Raw genomic sequence first — 20,965 nt, forward strand, 5'->3', positions numbered from 1 at the left:
AAGCAGATTGCTCTGCATAATGTAGGTGGGCATATCACCCAATCAGTTGAGGGTCTGAGTGGAATGAAAAGGTGAAGGAAGGGAGAATTTCCTCTCTCTTCCTGACTACCTGATCTAATCAGTCTTCTCTCACTCTCAGACTTGGACTGGGATTTATACCACTGGCACCTCTAATTCTCAAAACTTTGGACCCGGACTGGGACTACACCCCCAGCTTTCCTGAGTCTTCACTTTTGGTTTTGTTTCTCTGGAGAACCCTGACTAATTACAGGTCCCAACCACTCTTTTGTAAACTTTCAGCTTTGAACTTTACCCCATCTTCCTCTTCTTCACAATTCTGAAAGCTTGTTAAGTGCTCAGCCATTGAGGTTCTCCCAGGCAGAGCAAATTAGTTTGTTTTGTGTCATTATCTCCCTCTGCCAACCAACACTTTGGTTGTAAATTTCACCACTGTACAAAGTCATTTGCCTCTCCCTGCCAAATACTGCTTTCAAAAATTGTGTTAAAATCTCTCTTCTGTTATTGTCATCTGCTTTGCTATTTTCCTTGCTCTTGTTGTATACCCTTTTTAACGTTTTTGCCACCAATTTACTATATTTGGGGATAAGCAGTCTTTAACCACAACTAAAAAATATTTTTTCTCTGTTATCATCTGCAAGCATCTTCTTAAAAAAATATCTTAGAGGCAGAGAAACATACGGGTATTTGCTCTATTTCTAAAAAAGCCTGCATATTATTTTTAGCTACATGTAAATATGTAATCTAAGACATATTCCCTTATGCCATTCACCTGAGCTTGAGTCACAGGGATGCTAACAGGCAAGAAATGTGACAACATCCACCCACCTACCTATACTTCTTCCTTGAGGTCTTTAAGAATGAACTCAAATGTCACATCTTTCATGATGCCTTCACTGATAATCATGGGTAGAGCTTGGTATTTTTTTATGCACTTCTTGCACATTATAAGCTTCTGTTGTAGTGTTTCTCACACTGTTCTATAAATATTTGCTTAGGGCAGTGTCTCCCACAGTAGACTGGAACTGTGTAAATTTATAACCATGTCTTATATTTCTTTGTATTCCTTTCACTTCTTATATTATTATACCCACAATCGTGTTTGCTGAAAAAAAAAATAAAGCTTTTTGGTATCCCTTAAACTTGACCATTTTCCCCCTACAAGGTAGGCAATCCTGTGGATAGGTGGGCAAAATCTGCTGAGGGAATTATCAATTAATGAACATATCCTACATTAGATAGATATCATCATGTGTTTTATAGATGTACTCAAGAAAACAAGATATGACTCTTGCTCCGAACATCTAAGAATACAATTACTTGAGTTTTTCTAATTATTTTAATCACTAGTTCCCCAAATCAGTACAGATACTATTGAACTGATTAACAAAAAAAAGACCTAGAAATTTCAATACGTCATAAAGGAATCCTTCAGAATTGAAATATTTTATAACAGGTTGATTATTTTAGCCAGTGTGCATGTGTGTACATGGGGTGTGTGTATGTGTGTATGTGTGTGTAGATGAAGGGTGATTCATTTGGTTGGGGCAAAAGTACGATATGGGAATACTCAGGTTTCTTTCTCTAGCCTTGGCTTGATACAGAGAGATGAAAACTTAATATCACTTTTGGCTTGGGAAACTTGATGTTAAATCTTTTTCTTCTTATTGCTATTTTGAATTGAAAAGAGGCTCACTTTCAAACTTTGATCACTGCTCAGCAACAAAAGTATACAGAAAAATAAAAGGATTCTATGAAGAATCTGGTAAAATTGGTAACAGTTATTCAATAATTTATCTTCCGTAATTATTTTACAGATGTTTCTAGCTTTAGGGGAATCTGATATCTCTAAATCTAATTTTTTCAAAGAGATTAAGTTAGAAGGTAGTCATTCTAGTTAAAGTTGTATTATTTGCCTCACGAAAGGATTTACTGAAGGACAACTTTTCCATGCACCTCAGCATTTGTTCACAATTACTGAGTAAAAGGAAGTGAAGCTGGGCAATCAGGGATATCGAAGCTTAAATGTTAGGGGACGTGTCTATTGGAGATCAATACCTAATAATATCAAACATTTGATTTACACACATATTTATAGTAATCTACTAAATGAGATTATCATGGCTGGGATGATACCTTTGATTTTTATTTTCATTGTTTATGATCAGTTCTTTAGATTAATTGACAAAAATTTGTACCTTGAAGTGATGCCATGAATTGTGGGAGCTGGTATATCACTTGGACTATCTTCCATGGTGGTGATTTGGGTTCCATTGCTTTTCACACAGGCATATTTTGTGCAGACTTCAACCTGCAAATGTTAGTTTAGAAACGAATTATTGCAAATATTTTCAAAATACAGATTGCCGATGGACTGAACCTCACCCACCCTCATTTCACAGGCGTCTCATAGTTCTCTACAGCATCTTAGGGTTTAATCAATCTTAATTTTTTATGTTAATTGAGTCTGGTGGGAAAGGTCAAAATAAAGCACAGAAATGAGCTCAGAACAATTGATCTAGTGATTCAAATGGTGATGTTTAGTTTCTGGTTCCAACCATTCAGAAAGAGACACACATATTCGTCTATTTGGAGCACAGTTAAGGAAGGGAGGATGTTTAGGTGACAGTTGGCAAGCATAATATGTTATCACTGCATACTGCTCTCTGGATCTATAACAAGAGAGGGTAATGATGATATCTTCTGGAAGTCTTGACACTTTATAGCAAATAGCCTCAATGCTAATGTCTAATGGAAGAAAAATGAGGTCTAGGGAAGCTTTCCAATATGGCTGAGCTATTTTATATCCATTTGTTCCAGCTGCAATTGTATTTTTACCTTAATCACAGCAGAAACTCATCACTCACCCTTTAATTCTGCCACCTAATCTGAATAAAAACCGAGGAGGGTGGAATAACTAAAGATTAGAAATCAGGTTCATCAAGCATCAGTAACACAGAAGGAACATATTCGATAAGAGGGGGGAGAGACAGATGAACATACAGGAGGTCGCTTGTGGACAATCTACAAAGCGACACCCTTCTGCTCTCCATTAAAGTGTAAACCAAAGAGGAACTGCACTTTTTCCAATGCTAATTTACTTTCAGCATTTAATACATAAATGGAGGATACTAGATACTGATGAATCTTAAACACTAATCCTGAGCCTTTAAAGCAACACAGTTCTCTGAATTTCAACTGGCGTTTGAGGAAAGACAAATGCGCTATGTGTTATATTTAGTAGCTACATCGCTTTGTTCATGGGGCAGTTTGCACCTAAATGGGAGTTTTTATAATGCTTTTGTGTGATATATTTATGCCACATAGCATTTCGAGCTAATATTTAGTAGATATTTAAACACTGTCAAGGCTGTTTACCCTGAATATGTCCAATGAAACCTCAAAAAACTTACAGGCAGATGAACTTAAAATATGCTTGCTATAATAGAATTAAGGACAAAACTTCATGCATATTGGGAAATATTTGACTATATGATGCATAGTGAGATAACTCAAAATCAACTCAACTGAATCTTTTATATGCCAAATATTATGATGGGTACTTGCACAGATAATTTTATTGAATCTTTACAACTCCACATTCAGGAGTTTGTAAATGGAGGGGTCAGAGAAATCAGGGAATATGATCAAGCTGATAAGATATGAAATATCTGATTCAGGCTTTACTGTACCCTACTGTCTTATTATCTAAATAATAAGCACAGCTTTAAGTTCTAAACTTAAGTGTATTTAAATGATTCTCCAGAAAGCTTTTACTTTGACTTTAGAGAAATGTGTCAATATTTTCACTTCCTTGATAATGCAATATTCCAAGTCTCCATCTTTGGGGCATAAAAAGAGATAAAATTGAATTAAAAATGGAAATGCTTATTCCCTTTAGAAAGGGATACGTAAAATGATTCATTCAAAAAAGCAGATGCGTTGGTGCATCTACATGTCTGCTTTAAAATCAGTGGCTATTTTACAGAGGGGGTTAGTATAGAGAATCTTAGTTTTAAAGTATTAGGCATATCAGTTAAGTGCATATTTTAAATGGAGCCAAATCACCCTTCACATCAGAAATAAAAATCTTTGACATTTGATATTCAAATTCCCAGTAATGCAACAACTATTTCAAGTGCAGCATTTCTGGACGGTGAGGAGCTTCATAAAAATACAGTTATGAAGAATAAGAACATCTTATAACAAAATCTAAGTGTTAGATTCTAATTTGGTCTTTTGTCTCCTCATCTGTTTCCATGTCCCAAATTGGATCAAAATGCACTCTCCTCAGGCCATTAGTGACTCAAACCAATAGGTATGAGTGAAGCCTGTCAGAGTAGAACATGCCTGGAACGCTTACATGTCAACTCTTGCTCTATGGTTGGAAGGCTGATGCTGGACATGCATGCACAGCACCCAGTGATCTCACCCCCAGGATGTATTTTGAGTCCTATAAAGCAAATGAATAAGCTGCCTTTCAAGGGCTCAGGTGGTTTTCTCCACCAGCGTCCCAAAGAGGAAAATACAGCAAATCCTTCATCACCTTCCTATGCTAACCTTGTTCATAAAGTTATATTTCTATGTATTTTGAATGTGATTTTCATTTTATAATGTGATTGATGAGCTACACATATACATAGATTCACTCTAAGAGTCATGAACAAAAATATCAGTCCACTGGTCCAGGCTAAGGTAACTCAGGTGGGTAGATGGGAATCATGGAACATAATGAAAAATAATCAATGCACATTTCTTCTTTTATGAAATATCTTTTTATGTCATTTTCTTAGGAAGCTAGGCCTAGTAGTGGAGAGGCTAATGCATTGGTTGTAGCTAGATGCTTACATATGTTTCACCTTCATATGTGTGGGAAAGAAGGGGCTGGGGAAATGTTCACTTAATGAACAGAGCCAGTGAAGTTTTCTGTGGTCAAATACGACTTCCGCACTTAATATCTTCTGAAAAATATTTTAAAAGCTCTTATAAATTTTAGAAGGAGCATAGTTTAGTTAAAAATTTACCATATGGCAACCCTTCTCTCTAAACTTTGAGCTTCTGAAAAATCCTGTTTTTATCATTAATTTTTGCATTTGGCCTTGTTATCTTTTATATCCTAGTGCTCTGACAAGATGTCCAATTCCTTGAAGGTAAGTTCCTTGTTTTATATGCCTTAATATTCTTTATATTTTTTCTACTTTTGAGATCAGTAGATCTCAAAGACATCTAGCAGTTGGCTCTCAAATGGTCAATGCACTCTCTGAAATTGCATGTTAACTTTTGTCATATAAACATCAAAATATACACATTTTTCTAGGGCAGTGTGCACTGACTTCAACAGATTCTCAAAGAGGCCCAAGGGCAAAAAACTTAAATACAATTGCTTTCATATAGGTGAGGATCATTGAACATTTGTTGAAGGATGAACAGATATATTTCTTTCATCCTCAGATAAAATCTTTTAATATTTTTCGTCTGCCATACATTCATTTATTTTTGTTATTGGTGTTGGGTTCAGAATCACAGAGTGCTAGAGGGGGATAGAATGTTTTAAGCCATCTAGTCCTTTGCTCTTACAAAAGAGACAATCACCACCAAGAGAGGTTACGTAACTTCCCTAAAGTTATGACATTTAATAAGTAGCAGAAATAGGAGTAGAAAGAATATCTCCACAGTTATAGGCTAATTCTGGTTTTGTTATCAGTAAAAGAACCAGGAAAAAGGCAAGCTGCTTGGCAAGACTGACTGCAAACACATGATCTGCTTCCTTTTGCCAGTGACAATATCATTACCATCCTCATCACCATCACTTTCCACAGTCCCATTATCCCCTCTCCAGTGACTCGTGTGTTTGCCCGCCCCAAACAGATTTAATCCAGATCAATTTCCCTCTTTTCTCTCCCCTTCCCCAGCAAATAAATCATGTGTAACCAAGATGGAAGGTATCCACTAAGAGACATAACCCAGCATGTTTTATTTAACACACCCATAAGCTTAACCTTCAAAAAAACAACGTTCTAACCTGAATGTCATAGATCATTAAGGGAGACAGGTCTCTCAGAATGAAAGACCCAGGCACATTTATTCCAGTCTTGTAGAGCTGATTATTTACATAGACAGAATATTCAGTGACAACACCATTTGGGTTTGAAGGAGCTGTCCAGATGACACGTACAGCTGTACTGTTGATGATGACAACCTCTGGAGGAAGCATGCCCTGAGGCTCTGGAATTAAAGGAAGAAACTGAATAAACTCCAGCTGCCTCTGAAAAAGCACTTGTTAAACTAAATGCCGATTAGTATTTAGGTTGAGTGAAGGGTTTGTTGCTTATCTGCTTTCCTCTGATGAAGTTATCTCAGTCTGTAGTCCTCTGTAAATTGGCTTATTATACTCTCAGTTAGAAACCATGAGAATTGGTGGTAAAATGCTTTATACCACCAGCGTAGTGCTAATCTTCAATACTATGTGACCAGTGGGATATGATGATAAATTATTCACCCATCTGCACCACTAACACATATCTATTATTTGTCTCTTTTCCCATCCCTGCACTCCTCCAAACCTCTCAGGGAAGAAAAAAAAAAAAGAAAGAAAATTTGCTCCTTAAGCAAAAAAAATATAACTCAAATATATCGAGGCTGGTGGAATGTGAAAAATCATTTGATGTTACTAGCTTGTAACTCAAGCAATATGAAGCAATGATGCAATATTGTCATTATGTAAATGATTTGGAATGTTGATTACCATAGGTAATGATGAAATCTAACATTAGAAAAAAAATCTTGCTTGGCGTTAAATTATACAATTATTCAAGCATGTCAGAAATAGCTATGCAAAGACCTATTTTTATCACAAGAGCTCATCTTAACTAGTTGAAAAATTGTCCTTGTGATCCGTTCTATTTTATAAACAAAAGGTGTCAACCTTTGGCACCACGAAGGGAAATGGGTTCCACACTTAAAGTGCTCTGTTAATGACCTGGAACGCTTGCTTGGAGGTAATGATATTATAATGTATATAATGAGACTTTAGAAAGCCAAAAAGATTAGAAAGACCATTCCAAACACATTTCAGATTCACAAGTTGCTTCCCTTGCTTCCATCCCCTTGCTAACTGGCTTAGAAATGAGTCAGGCAATTTTTCTCAGTGGCTGAACTTCCACCTACCATTTCTGTTGCCTCAGGGAGGGCCCTCACTGTGCTTGGCTGTCGTTGTGAATAGCATCCTGCTTCTGAGAGCAATTCTTAAAAAGAAATGTTTCTAAATGTCACCATGTATTGATGTGAAATCAGCTCCCAACTAAGCATACACTGAAAAGAACAGGAACAAACTGGGCTAATATCCCATGATTGGAGCCTTGTGTCGCTGTCTCCACGGGACCACTTATTGATCTGCCACTTGACGACAGCCAGCACTTAAGCATTTTAGCTCCGACCCCCTTCCCTCCAACACCGGAAATTTTATAATGGAAGGATGACTGATCTCAGCCTCAACGAGAACCAATCAATTTCATTCGCATCTCTGAAGCCGAGCATCCCCTGAAATCTGGACTCACCGCCTTCGCAAGTGGTTGCACGCAGCACTTCACTGTTAATGCTGGCGACTCCGTTGAAAACAGAGATAAAAATCCGATACTCTGTGTTTGGATTTAAGTGGCCAATGACATGAGAGTTTACATCTGGGAGGAGTTTTCGAGATTCATTGGCGGTAGCAGAACTCCAAAAAAGTGTATAATATTCAACATCACCTTGTAGGTCTTGAAAAGCTGTTAACAATTAACACAGGACACTGTAAGTGTAGCTGATATAAAAGGGTCTCGGGGGAAAAAACAGAGAATACACTATCATTAGCTATTCCTAGAATGAGAAGAGGGAAAGCTTATGGAATATTCCTTAGAGGGGTGCTGGGTTTTACCTTTTTTAAACATAGGTGATTCCACCCCCATCTCATAATTAATTGCATAGAGTCTTAACTTCATAGGAAAATAAACTTTTAAATTGCTTTTAAATATTTTAATTATGCTATTGGGTTGGCCAAAAAGTTCGTTCGGTTAGTGAATACATTGTTCAATAAAGTTCTTGGTGAAAATGAAAACTGTGTTTTTTATCTTTTATTTTCACTTAAAACCAAATGAAAAAAAAAAACAAATGAACTTCTGGGCCAACCTAATATTTATAAGTATACAACTAATCTTCAAAACTTTGATATAATACTTATGAAAGGAAATTGAGTAAAATAAAAATATGCAGTACAGGGAAGAACTTCTGTCCATAAGTAATAGTTCTAGAGAGAACTCTATGCTAATACAAATGAGGGCATGTCCTGACACAGATTCTAAAACTTGAGGAATTTTTTCACTTGCTAGCAAAACCTGCTAAGTGATACCTGGAAGAATGTTTAGACAGATACCCTGTTATGTGCACTGTTGATGTAGCAGAGTGAAGTAGTATGCTCTCCTTAAAGATTCACTCAGTAGGATCCTAGGATGATATTTGAATTTTGATCAAGGCTCCCATCCTTTTCTCCTAGTTCACTGTTGTCTGTATGATGTAGACAAGCTCTTAAAGGATGCTAAAAGGAATTGCTTACTGTCCCACAAATATAACTCAGCAATTCCTCAGCCCTTGTCCTTTCAAAGACCAGTTTGTTGTTTTCTTTTTCCTTTCACCCAATTTCTCCATTCTTGCACTAAGTTCTTCTCATGATTTTCCTATTACGATGCTTTAAAAAGAAGACACACAACACTCAGATTTTCTTAGGTAGAAAACAGTATACTGCTCTGCTTCAATTACCACTATTTTTGAAGACCTTAAGCAGGATCTATTACCTTGATTTGTGTTAGGGTTGGGGGTTGGAGTTTTGTATGTAAAAGCTCCAAAAATTGTATGTAAAAGCTTGTGTTAACACAGTTCTGCAGCACTAAGCAAGGATGGGGAGGGAAAGGTGGCATTTCTCTTTATGGTTATTGAAGTACAGTGTCTCTAATATGTGAGATCCTGGCGTACGGCCCTGAAAAGGAATATGGTCATTGAAGTACAGTGTCTCTAATATGTGAGATCCTGGCGTATGGCCATGAAAAGGAATATGGTTTTGGGAACTGCTTGACTTTCTTTTAAGAACCCCTGTTCATTAAGATCTTGGGGGGGGGGTCTTACATCAAAACTGAATGCTCGTTTGATTTTTATTGTTTGTTTGTTTCCTGAGCACACTACCACTTTGGCCTAGCATCCAGCAACAGTTAAAAACGTTTGGTATGCCAGTAGAGTTGAAAGAGTTTATAGTAAGAGATCTTTAGCAACTACTTTGGAAAACTCTGGAGATTGAGATGTCTCTTTTCTCTGATGTCACAAAACGTAAGCACCTTTAATAATGAGGTCATTATAATGCATTGTCGGGAACTGGCTCTTCGTGTCCATTGATATTTTCCCAAATGATAATATTTGTCGAGTACAGCAAAGTCACTGGTTCTGTGAGGGCAAAAGTTCCTTCTATCATTAGAATTATTTTCTGCTGCCCTACAGTATGATTCCTCATTAATTTATGGCAGCTAAGATATAACAGAAAGTCTGCTAGATTTGAAGTTCTTGTTGTATTTTAGTTTGTTACATGAGCACGCCGGTTAGAAATTCAAGCCCTAAAGATACAGTATTAATGAAATGCTTTCAAATTCTACTCAGAAATATAAATGGATTTTACCATGGTTAAATGTGCCTGATATCTCTTCTATCAAGTTCCAGGGAATGGACCTGTGTATATACACTGAAAATATTGGGGCTAGCACCGTAAGTTCAAGATGAGCAAAGATCACATGACAATATCTGGATGAAATGTCATTAAATGTCCATTCTTAGCCATGCGCCATATGTCAACCTCCTGAAACAGAACAGAATCTGTTGTCCCAAAGAAGAAAGGAAAAGATGGGGTTCAGTTCCATTGCTTCCTCCATGGGATGAGACTCTTCTAACCAGAAACAGGCAGCATCTCTAGGCAACAGGGGCCAGGTTTCTGCACTGCCCTGCCTCTCGCCATCTGCTTCAACATTCCTCTTTCTTCCTTCATTGACATTACAGTGCAGAGTCCAAAACACAGACAAACAGTAGAAACACATTAAATAGATTAAATGATCTTCATATTCCTAGTCATACTGTGAGAAGTTCAGGGAGCAGTACATGCAAAGGAGTGTCTTTTTACATTGTTCAAACAAGGTTTTCAAATTTCAGTGGGCTCTAAGTCAGTGAACCAGCTAAGAAACAGAAGATACATCCTCAGTTCCACTGGCCAACACACAATTCAAGGTTGCTGACCTTGAGGAGCGCTGTTAGAATTGAAATAGCTGGAATAAGGAGATGAGCAAATTTCACCCTCCCTGTGGATTGGTAAAAACTGGACCTGAATATATTTCTCTTTTTGAAAAGAGAAAAACATGAATTACAAGGGTTCTTGATAGCATAAGATAAGGGAAACACTGTCCAGAACTTCCAAAAGTAGAATTTGTCTTTCATATACTACTTCTATACAAATAAGCTGAAAGCTTTATAAAACATTTGCATGGTGTTTTCAAAAATAACAAAAGGGACATGCCTTTGTGCAAAAGATGCTCTAGGAAACAGGTGACTGTTTTGTGGAAAGATAGACATGAAGACATGAAGATATTGAATGACCTTCTTAAATAAGAAAGGAAAGTAAGGAAACATAAAAAGCAATGGCAGAATTAAAATCCACATTGAAAGCAGAAAAGGACAGAGTTAAAAATGTAGGACAGGAAAAAAATAAAGAGGAAAATGACTAAGAAGAAATCAGTGAATGTCAAAATTTTAGATATTGAGAACAGAGAATGAAAAAAATTTAATTAACTTGAAAAAAAAATGGAACAAATAATCATGGATATAAAATATCCCATAAAACCTGACCCAAAATGAAGGTTTATGTCTATAAATTGAATAGATTAATACAGTTTTGGCTAAAATAATGGCAATATACCCAAACACAGGCATATCATGGATCATTATGACATTTCTCAAATAAACTAAAAATTAAAATATCATCTACAAAGGAGAAAAAAAAATCAGGCAAGTTTCAGACTTCTCTGGAACAACAAATTTGGAAGATAATGGAAAAATTTCAAGAAGTTTTGAGGGAAAATATTTTGATCCAAGAATTCATACACAGCTAAGTCATTATTTATGTGCAAACACAGCAGAAAGATTTTCTTATATAGGTAAAAATTAAGAGAATGTGCAAAGACAACAGACAAATGTTCTTATTTAGGCAGAAGTTAAGAGAATATATAGCTCATTTATTTAACTTATTTAACTTTAATTATAAAAATTTTCCAATAATGTTATCTAGAAAACAAAAAGATGAATCAAGATCCAGAACTTAAGATTAGGGAAGTTTAAGAATTGATGATAAAATATCAAAACTAGAGAAGTTAATTATGTAAAATGATTATATAATAATTTATAAACCAAACATTGAAAGTGGCAGGTGAGAAGGGCTAGGAAAGTAACACTACACTAAATTCTTGATCATACATAGAATAGAGAGACACAGAAAAATCAAGAAAGACATCACTAACTACTAGCAGCATTAACGGGCTAAATAGCAATTAAACTTTAAAAATCACTACAGAAAAGTTGTGGTAAAAATCCCTAGCACTCACCGATACCCATGTGTCTCTCTTCTTGTCAAATAGGTAGACTACATTTCCTGGGCTCCTTGCATCTGGGTGAGGTCATGTGGCCAGTTTGTGCCATTTTTGGACCGAGACGTTAAAGACCAATTGACCATCTCTGATTGTCTCTAGTCTTCCCAGCAAGAGAAGGATCTCAAGGCCTGAAGGAATGTGGATGCACCACATGGAAAGAGCCAAGGTCCTTAAATGACCCAGGAGAGTTTAGAAAGGGATAAGGAAGAGATATAGATAAAAGTCCGAGTTTTGGTCTTGGGTCTTGTGTGAATCCTAGGAACCAAGATGAAAACATAGGAGTAATTATGGGATGGAGGATTTGAAAGGTATTGTTTCACTTGAGACTTCTTGAGTTTGAAGTGTTTTTGTGGCCACCAGGTTTACTTCAAAATTAAAGTGTGAATATCTGAAGTAGAGTTATACATATACTTTGGAGTTAAGCTATGAATACTAACTTGCGTTTGAAGCAGCAGGATGGTATGAGGATTTCCTACGAGATTACGTTAAATATGTGTACATTGGGAAATACTTCTCAGGTATTCTAATCCTGTTCTCAGTAACCCATATTTTATAGACCACAGACATTTATAAGTAGGTATTGCTCTAACTGTAGCATATCAGGTCAACCTCAGTGAGTTGAAGAAGAGGGTTATAAACTTTGGATAAAATCTTTGCTATTAAATGACATTTTTGCTGGTGCTCTCCATGTACAGGTCAGAAATGTGGTCTTAGGCATAGAAAATTCTCAAATCTAGAACAAGCCCCTCTCCTTGGTAATGGATTTCCAAATAATTTAAAACAGTTATTAGATGGGCTGGTTGAAAGTCCTCTTGCAAAAGGATTACACTCTGTATATGCTGTTGGATTATTTTTAGAGATTGTTATCAATATCAGTTATGTCCTCTAGATCTTTATCATCTAGATCAGGGGTCAACAAACTCATGATTTTACCATGAGTGAAATCTGTCCTGTTGGCCAAATCTGGCCTGCCACCTCTTTGTATATAACCTGTGAGCTAAGAATGGTTTTTACACTTTTAAATTGTTGGGAAAAAAATCAAAAGAATAATAGTGTTTCACGACACGTGAAAATCAAATCTCAGTGCCCATAAGAGTTATCTATTGCTGTTTTTATGCCACAATGGCAAAGCTGAGTAGTTACAACAGAGAATGTATATTGCCTGCAAAACCTAAAGTATTTACTCTCTGGGCCTCTACAAAAAAGTTTGTGGCCCTGATCTAGAGCAATTACAGTAAACCATTCCATTTAATAGGTCTCCTAATTGATTTGTCTAGGATTGAATTCTTCAGCAGGCTCAGTGGGTGGTAAGTTTGTTCCAATATGGAAACTTGGAAGGAACCTATTAAGGCTATTTTATAATAGAAGTGTTTTCCTTGCTCACAGATTCTCAAATTAGAGTCCAGTTCCCCAAGTTCTATTGTGCAGAGCTCTGTGTCATCAACTAAGCACTTCTTGGAAAACTTGAACTTATCACAACTACTTCTTAAGAAAATTTTTACTCTGCCTGAGGGTAAAACTGCTCACATGAAGAAGTGGGTAGAGTCTCTTGAGCTATGATCCAAGCCAGGCTCCTTATTTTTCCCAGCAAGATATCAGATGCCTTCTATCTAGTTTATGCAACTAAAACAAATACCTGCATTTTGGAACCCACCCTGCCCCCAGCTCCTTTAGCCTCTCATTGTGTTCCAGCTCCTTTCAATCAATAACCTTCCAGAGAAAACTGTATTTAAAGGAGATGTATATGAAATGTGTTAATTATTCATCATTCTATATTTGGCCATGGAAACAGGACAGATCATTCCTGCTCTTAAAGTGAACTGATATGGGCAGAGAGGGACAGAGTTAGTTAGCTAAGCTACTGTAACCAAGAAGCCCTTAAATAAAGTGACTTAAATACAATAAATGTTAATCTGTAACTCACACAAGAGCTTCAAAGTAAGTGAATCAGATTGTGCTCTGTGTGGTCATTCAAGAACCCAGGTTCTTTCTCTTATGTGGCTTTGGATCTCTTAGGGTGTTGGCCATGCCTGCAGAGTTGAAACTGAGAACACTGCAGCATCCACAGTCTAGTCCAGGGAGAGGTTGAAGAGAGAACAGATAGGCATGTACCTAGTGTTTTGTGGTTATGACCCCAAAAGACTCATATTTCTTTTCACATTCTATTGGCAGAAACACAGTCACATGGCCACAACTAACTGCAAAGGAGGCTAGTAAAGGTAGTCTAGATTGGTGGACATGCAGCACCACCACTAAAAGGAAAAGGGGAGTTAGCAGTGGTTAGTAGTTCTACCTTCTACCCAAGTCAGGTAATTATAAAGTGAGATTTGGTCTTTATCCATCTTCAGCTTACTGTAGACATGCTTTTACCTGAATGCTTTGCAAAATTATGTCCCAATTTTTTATTAGAAATGGCTTCACTAATAACCTATAATGAAAAAGAATCTGAAAAAGAATCTATCTATCTATCTATCTATGTGTCTATGTATCTATCTATCTATGTATCTATCTATCTGAATCACTTTGCTGTACACCTGAAACTAATACAACATTGTAAATCGACTATACATCTATATAAAGTAGTTTGTTTTGAAAAAAGACTCTAAATGATTAACATAAAACAAAACAAAACCCAAAGCAAGCAAACAAAAGAAATGGCTCTCCAAGTTTTTTGGTAAAATGCTGCTGAAAGCACTTTAAACATTTTAGAGAGAGAACAATACTTTATACCAATACTAAATGATTACTAAGTGCTAAACATATATTATTTCATCTTTATCATCATATTTTAAGGCAGTTATTATTATTATCTCCGTATTCTGAATTAGGAAACTAGGATATACTGAAGTTAAGTGGCTTGTTTTAGGTCATAGTGCTAGAAAATACTGCAACTGGGAGTCAAACGTAAGTTTCCCTGATTCCAAAGCCTATTTTAAAAATTATTCCTTCATATGGCTTCACAGAGTTTTGCCACTTTTCTAGTTGGGAGAATTTAAAACACTTAGATGGAATCACCAACAAGAGAGTTAGAGGGTGAAAAATACTCAGGAGGAACTTTGAGAAAGTCTTTGCGGGGGGGGCAGGTGGGATGAACTGGGAGATTGGGATTGACATATACACACTAGTACATATAAAATAGATAATAAGAACCTGCTGTATAAAAAAATAAATTAAAATTAAAAAAAAATAAGTACTAGGGATGCAACATACACCATGATGATGATAGTTTAATATATAGGAAAATTGTTATATATGCTGTATAATATATAGGAGAATTGTTAAGAGAGCAGGTCTTAAAAGTTCTCATCCTAAGGAAAAAAAAATACGTTTTATTATATTTATATGAGATGATGGATGAGAACTAAACTTATTGTGGTAATCATTTTATAACATATGTAAATCAAACCATCATGCTGTATACCTTAAACTTATTCAATGGTGTATGTCAATTATTGCTCAATAAAACTGTAAAAACTTAAAAAAAAAAGTTTTTAGGGGATGAGAACAAGAGTAGCTGGTGACACAGGAGGGAGAATTTGAGTAAGGAGGGGTCATTTATGGACCCACTACCACAGAGAAACAGAATAGGATGGCACTAACAAGAGAGCATTGGATTGGGCCATTATGAGAATGATTTCAAGACGACCAAATCAGTAGAATGCAAGGGAAGAAGGTCAGATTACAGAAGGTACACAAGTGAACAGGCAGAAAGCCAGCGGAAAAGGCGCATCCAGTCTATTTGTTTTGGTAACTGGAGCGATGGGAGGGGAAGCAGAGGGACAAGGTGAGCCAATGATGGTGGGTGCTTTCAAAAGAGGTGAGATTTGGAATGATGTATACGTATTGCCAGCTGAACAAGGTAAGTTCCGACAAGTCAAAAATTCTTCTAGCTACAAAATCTAGCGGTTTCTGGTTAAGAGAGCAAGATGAGGCAGATGCTTTTTATGTGGATTTAATTTTATGTGGATTAAAATTTTTTTAATGGTGATGCCTTCATACTTTACAAATTTTCTGGAGAGTTCAGTGAGATATTATAATACAGGAGTTACGTCATTAGTCTTTGTAGTACCAGGGCCCAGGACAAAAAAGTCAGAAAAAAATGTTCCTGGAAGGAAGAAGGAAAGGAAAGGAAAGGAAAGGAAAGGGAGGGAGGAAAGTAAAAGAGGAAAAGAGAAAGAGGAAAGATGGAAGAAAAAGAGGAAGGGGAGAGACGGATAAGGAGGATATGATACAGGATGTCAACGTCTGAAGGTCAGGGGGAGCTCTTGACAGATGGTCAAGTGGACAGCCCTTGGATGATTTTTTCCATTTCCTCTTTTTCAGTTCCTTCCTCTCTCACCACCTCCAGTGTTTTCTTGCTCTTTTCCGGCTGTCAATGACCTCGTTAGCGAGGAGACCTCAGAAGCGGCACTGCCTTTCTACCCCCTTCCCTCGTGGGCATTTTTCACCATTTATTTTAGAGTGAGCAGTCAAAATGGGAAGGATCTCACTAAATCACTCTTGACAAAGTGCTAATAACCATTAAGGACAAATGCAGGAGAAACAGTCAAAAATGGGATGTGAGCTCAAAGTCTGAGTGTGAGAAGTGCTACTGACTAACTGTAATTTGTGGTAAGTTATTAAGTACCAGTTTCTAACTCCTAGGGCTGCATAAACAATTTAAGTGAAGGTATTTTTGTATCTTTTCTTATAAAAGTGGGATTTTTTCCCCCACTAATATCATTTATCTTCATGGTGTTTCACTTAGGTTGAACTATTATCTTTCATTATGGAAAGCATGGATAAGAACCTCATGTCTATATAGGGACCAGGAAGATAGGAGGGTGCAGCCTGTGTAAAGGGGAAACCAGTGCCAGCTGATTATTTTCCCTTCAGCAATGTGGGAAGAGTTTCACCCAATCATTGGGTTTTTCAGATCAATCCAAAATCATCATCTTTATGTGAAATCTTCTAATTGTTAAATGTTAGCAAAGTATTTTTTTTTTTCAAATGCTTCTGGCAAAACAATGCATGGAGGACGGGAGTAAATACGGTCCATGTGCTGCCAGTTTGTAATATTTGCCGTAAAAATGAACTGAACAGATGCAGGGATGCTTTTTCCTCACATGATATCAACACAGAGAGGCAAACATTTAAAATGGGTGCTTCTAAAACTTTAATACCTATCTCTGTTAAGCTGCGGTAAAAATTTACCAGAGATATTTTGCTATCCAAATGGTGTGCCCATGTGGAGGGTCATAGTTAAGAAAGAATATGTTTGAAAAATGTATTTTATGGTTTTTAATAAGCAAATATTCATAAGCTTATTCATGACTTTCAACCTACAGTTTTGTGCCTTTTAGCGTGTTAGACAAGGTCCAACTTTATCCTACAAATCAGGAAAACAATTGAAATTAAACTTGCAAAAAAGAGGTGGCCCTTTCACAGTGGAGTGACTACTTAATTTACTTAGTTTAGCAGGTTGCAGGAAGGAAGAAAATGATAATGCAACACACTTTCACAGAGCTGACCCTCTTCTGAGAGTTAACCTTTGTGCTCACAAACAGTTATCTGAAAGATATCTAAGGTATGAATGGAAATAACAGCAGATTGCATTACCTACATCCTGAAGGTCAGAGGTTCAGCTTACCAAGGTAATGAAACTTCAGTGAGCTGCTTCAGATCTATTAGGTTTGTCAGTTTTTATAAGCACGCTTACTTCAGGCATGCAATTATAACATAAAGGACCTATACTGGTGATAATTCAGCCGCCGGATCTTAACAGAAGTATTCAAATGTCAGATGCAGGGGAGGGCGTCCACCTTTCTAAGTAGGTTTTTAAGATGAATCAGGTATTGAGGGTGAAATAGAAAGAGGGAGATGAGTGAAAATATATTATACATAAAAATCCATCTCCAGATAAAAACTTTGTAGTTTTTCCCACAGGTGTCTCAGAAGGTAATCATAACCATCAATTAACTTATGTTCTTCCATGTAAATGGTTTAAGAGGTCCCAGTAGAGGTGACACAGATCATTAGAAATCTGCAACCTTACAAAAACCCTAGAGCGATAGTCTTTCGGTAAAAATGGCTTATTTAGTGGCAATGTAGATCGACATAACCAGTACTAATTTTAATTTACAATTAATGTCACCTAACCCTGGTTTTAATCAACAATTGATATAACGTATCAGGGGCAAATTCACTCAAGATGTTCTAAGTGAAATAGGAAGCACTTCTCGTCTTAAGTGATAATAAAATCAAAATCAGAAGGTCATGATTGCCCAAGCTGGAGTCATTTTACATCTTTTTATGTACTAGTAGATGATTATCCTAGTAGATACAGTTTACTTTTACAAAACGAATATTTTCATTGGGGATTTCCAAATCAGATATTTCTCAGTATTTGGTAATAGTCTAGCAAGTTTTGATTCAACAATTTGCCAGACCTCAAGTGATGCTTCTAAGGAGGATTACAATACATAGTTCCATGATACAGTCAGTCTTGGTTTTTTCTGATTGTGATAATGGATCACTACAAATTAACAGATCAGCTGGGAAATACTACTCTACTGACCAACCAGATCCGAAATTTCAATTATTGTGGTTTCTAAAGTTGCAGGAACAGATTATATCCATATGTGAGCTCTTCTAACTGCCTATAAAGTTGTGTTCTGAATGCGCCCAGGGTGAACTGCAGTGTTATTGAAGCAATAACAGTGATGGTGGCAAGTCCAGGGATGGTGGCCAGGCTTCCTTTTCCTGTATCAAGCTGGAATTCTGGCTGTTACCAGTGCTGAAGACAATTCACTTGGAAAAAACCATCATACTTCTGCAATCCTAGTAAATAGATCTTGCTGATAAGTGACGAATTATGAGATGGGGGCAGAGCTCTCTTCAGGAAAGTGCACAATATTATATTGCTACCAAATTAGCATATGGACATTTCTATCACAACTGGTGTGACAAAAACTACATTCCCCATCCAAAAGGAATGGAAGGAGGAAGAGAAGGCCCAAGAAGGATGGACAAGTAGGAGAGAGAACTTCCTTTGAGGAAGAATAGCACAGGGAACTTGGCTTTTTGTGTCTGTCAGTTTTTAATGTGTCCATTTTAAATTCGTTTTGGTACGAATATGGGAAAGGGAAATAAAGATGTGAGAAGCTGACTTACTTGGTGTAGCCCATCTCACGTCTATGGCCGTGTGGTTGAGAACAATCGCAGTGAGGTTAGCTCCTCTCTCCGGAAGCCCGGCTAACGTGGTCACAGTTGCTTCTTGACTTGGTGTAAAACCCACACTGTTGTGTACAAAGACCTTATACGCATACGTTGTAAACCTAAAAGGTTGTTTTTAAAAGATACATACATAAATTTATCTTTCCGGAAAGCAAACACATTTTCTTTTTCCTCGCAAAATACAGATTTTCCCCCATAGGATGCACCATTTTCTCCCCCCAATACATTTTCTTTTTTCTTCCCTGCACAAAAAAAGGTAGCATTATTTTTGTAACTCTCAAGCCTTAACCAGAGTGTTAAGAAAAGATGTCATTAGCAATGCTAAGCAAATACTGCTATTTAAAACAAATGTGGTTTATCGTTTTGCACATCTTCATTGTTTTCAGAAGTGCTGAGGATTATAGCTCAATTCAACATGCAATTACGCATCTGGTAACCTGCCAGCTTTCTATCTGAATTTGATCCAGTGAGTTTTATGTTCTTCTTTTGGGCAACTCATCCATTTACAAATATCAGAATCCCTCATCACCATTTTCTTCCTATACTTGTGCTTCCTACCCCTAAATTAAAGCCTAAAACTGTGACCAAGTATACAGCCTTCTCCCACTGAGGGTTTTGCTATGGTGAGCTGTGTTTTGCCATTGTGAGAACATGTTTACTTGAGTCAGTATAGTAGAAACCGAGCACCGCTTTCTGGGAGGAGAAAACTGGACATGGTGACGTCACGGTGATGCCATATATTAAATCAGTGATGGGCTAAAGCCACCGATTCCTCATCCTTTTTGGCTCTTTTGGGCAGAAGATTTATCAGGCTATCTTTTCTGGGTCAGACTGCCTGGGGAGGAAAATACTATTTACAGACGCAGGCAAGCTTTGACTGGACAACAGCTTAGACTGAGAACTTGCTTAAGCACATTGTACAACACGTGACCCTCCCTGTGGGGCGTCCAGTCCTCAGGGAAAACACTAGTCTCAGATCATCACCTTCTTTGGGTTTTAATAGATCATCAAGGATGCCTCACATCCAGTGCAGGGCCCAGGGAATTTGTCTCAGTAAGTCACAACTTACTAGTCACGACAACAGAGGGAGGGCGCCGTAGCCAAAAATTACGTCAGGAGTTTTACAGCGTTTTGCCACCACCCATGTAGAAGAGGTCCGCTTGCCTTACCTTGTTTCTCACTCATGGCCCAAAGGTATTTTTGCAGGGCTTGGCTTCGGCCACATTGTAGCTATAGGTAAAGAATTAGTGATTTCCTTGAAGCTATTTATTTTCTATTTCCCCCAAATAACTACTAGCAACAGATCTTCTACCTCTCTCTGCTTTACCCCCTTTCCTTGTGTCTTTCTTTCTTTTCTTTTGGTTTTGATGCTATAGTGGGTTGAATTGTGTCCCCCCAAAAGGTATGTTTAAGTCCTAACCCCTAGATTCCTGTGAACGTGACCTTATTTGGAAATAGGTGTAATCAAGTTAGCATGAGTTTATACTGGATATGGGACAGGCCTAAATCCAAAGGACTGATATCTTTATAAAAGAAAGGAGAGGGAAATTTTGTTACAGAGACACAGACACACACAGGGAGAAGCTGTCTGTGAGGAGTTGGGGGCAGAAATTGGCGTTATGCTGCCATAAACCAAGGAACAACTTTGGCCACCAGAAGTTGGCAGAGGCAAGGAATGATTGTTTTCTAGAGGCTTTGGAGGGAACACAGTCCTGACAGTACTTTGATTCTGGACTTTCAACTTCCAGAGCTGTAAGAGAATGCATTTCTGTTGTTTAAAGCCACTCAATTAGTTTACAACAGCCCTAGGAAACTCATACATATGCTTTCTAGAAAGTGCTAAATAGTCTACATGACAATGACAACGGAAAGATAATAATAACAGTATTTACTGAGCACTTAATATGTGTCAGGAATTTTCTATATGATTAACTCATTCATTCTTCACCATACTATTATAATACCTGCATTGAAAATGAGGAAAATAAGGCCTAAAGAGTTAAACCACTTGTCCAAGTCATTGA

At 37.2% G+C, this 20,965-nt stretch overlaps 1 protein-coding gene across 1 annotated transcript in view; it reads right to left on the minus strand.

Moving 5' to 3' along the window:
* The window catches only part of USH2A (usherin), a 777,251-nt gene that overhangs the window by 243,929 nt on the left and 512,357 nt on the right, over positions 1–20,965 (minus strand). The window contains exons 43-46 of the mRNA XM_022579226.3: positions 18,879–19,042; positions 7,575–7,784; positions 6,041–6,243; positions 2,217–2,329 (exon numbers count right to left, since the gene is read on the minus strand). Coding sequence (XP_022434934.3) covers positions 2,217–2,329; positions 6,041–6,243; positions 7,575–7,784; positions 18,879–19,042 — 690 coding nt within the window. The remainder of the gene's footprint in view (positions 1–2,216; positions 2,330–6,040; positions 6,244–7,574; positions 7,785–18,878; positions 19,043–20,965) is intronic.

This window comes from Delphinapterus leucas, chromosome 1 (genome assembly GCF_059928025.1).
Source record: "Delphinapterus leucas isolate spDelLeu-1000000601 "Yukka" chromosome 1, BTC_Dleu_Yukka2, whole genome shotgun sequence".
In the NCBI taxonomy this organism is placed as follows: domain Eukaryota; kingdom Metazoa; phylum Chordata; class Mammalia; order Artiodactyla; family Monodontidae; genus Delphinapterus; species Delphinapterus leucas.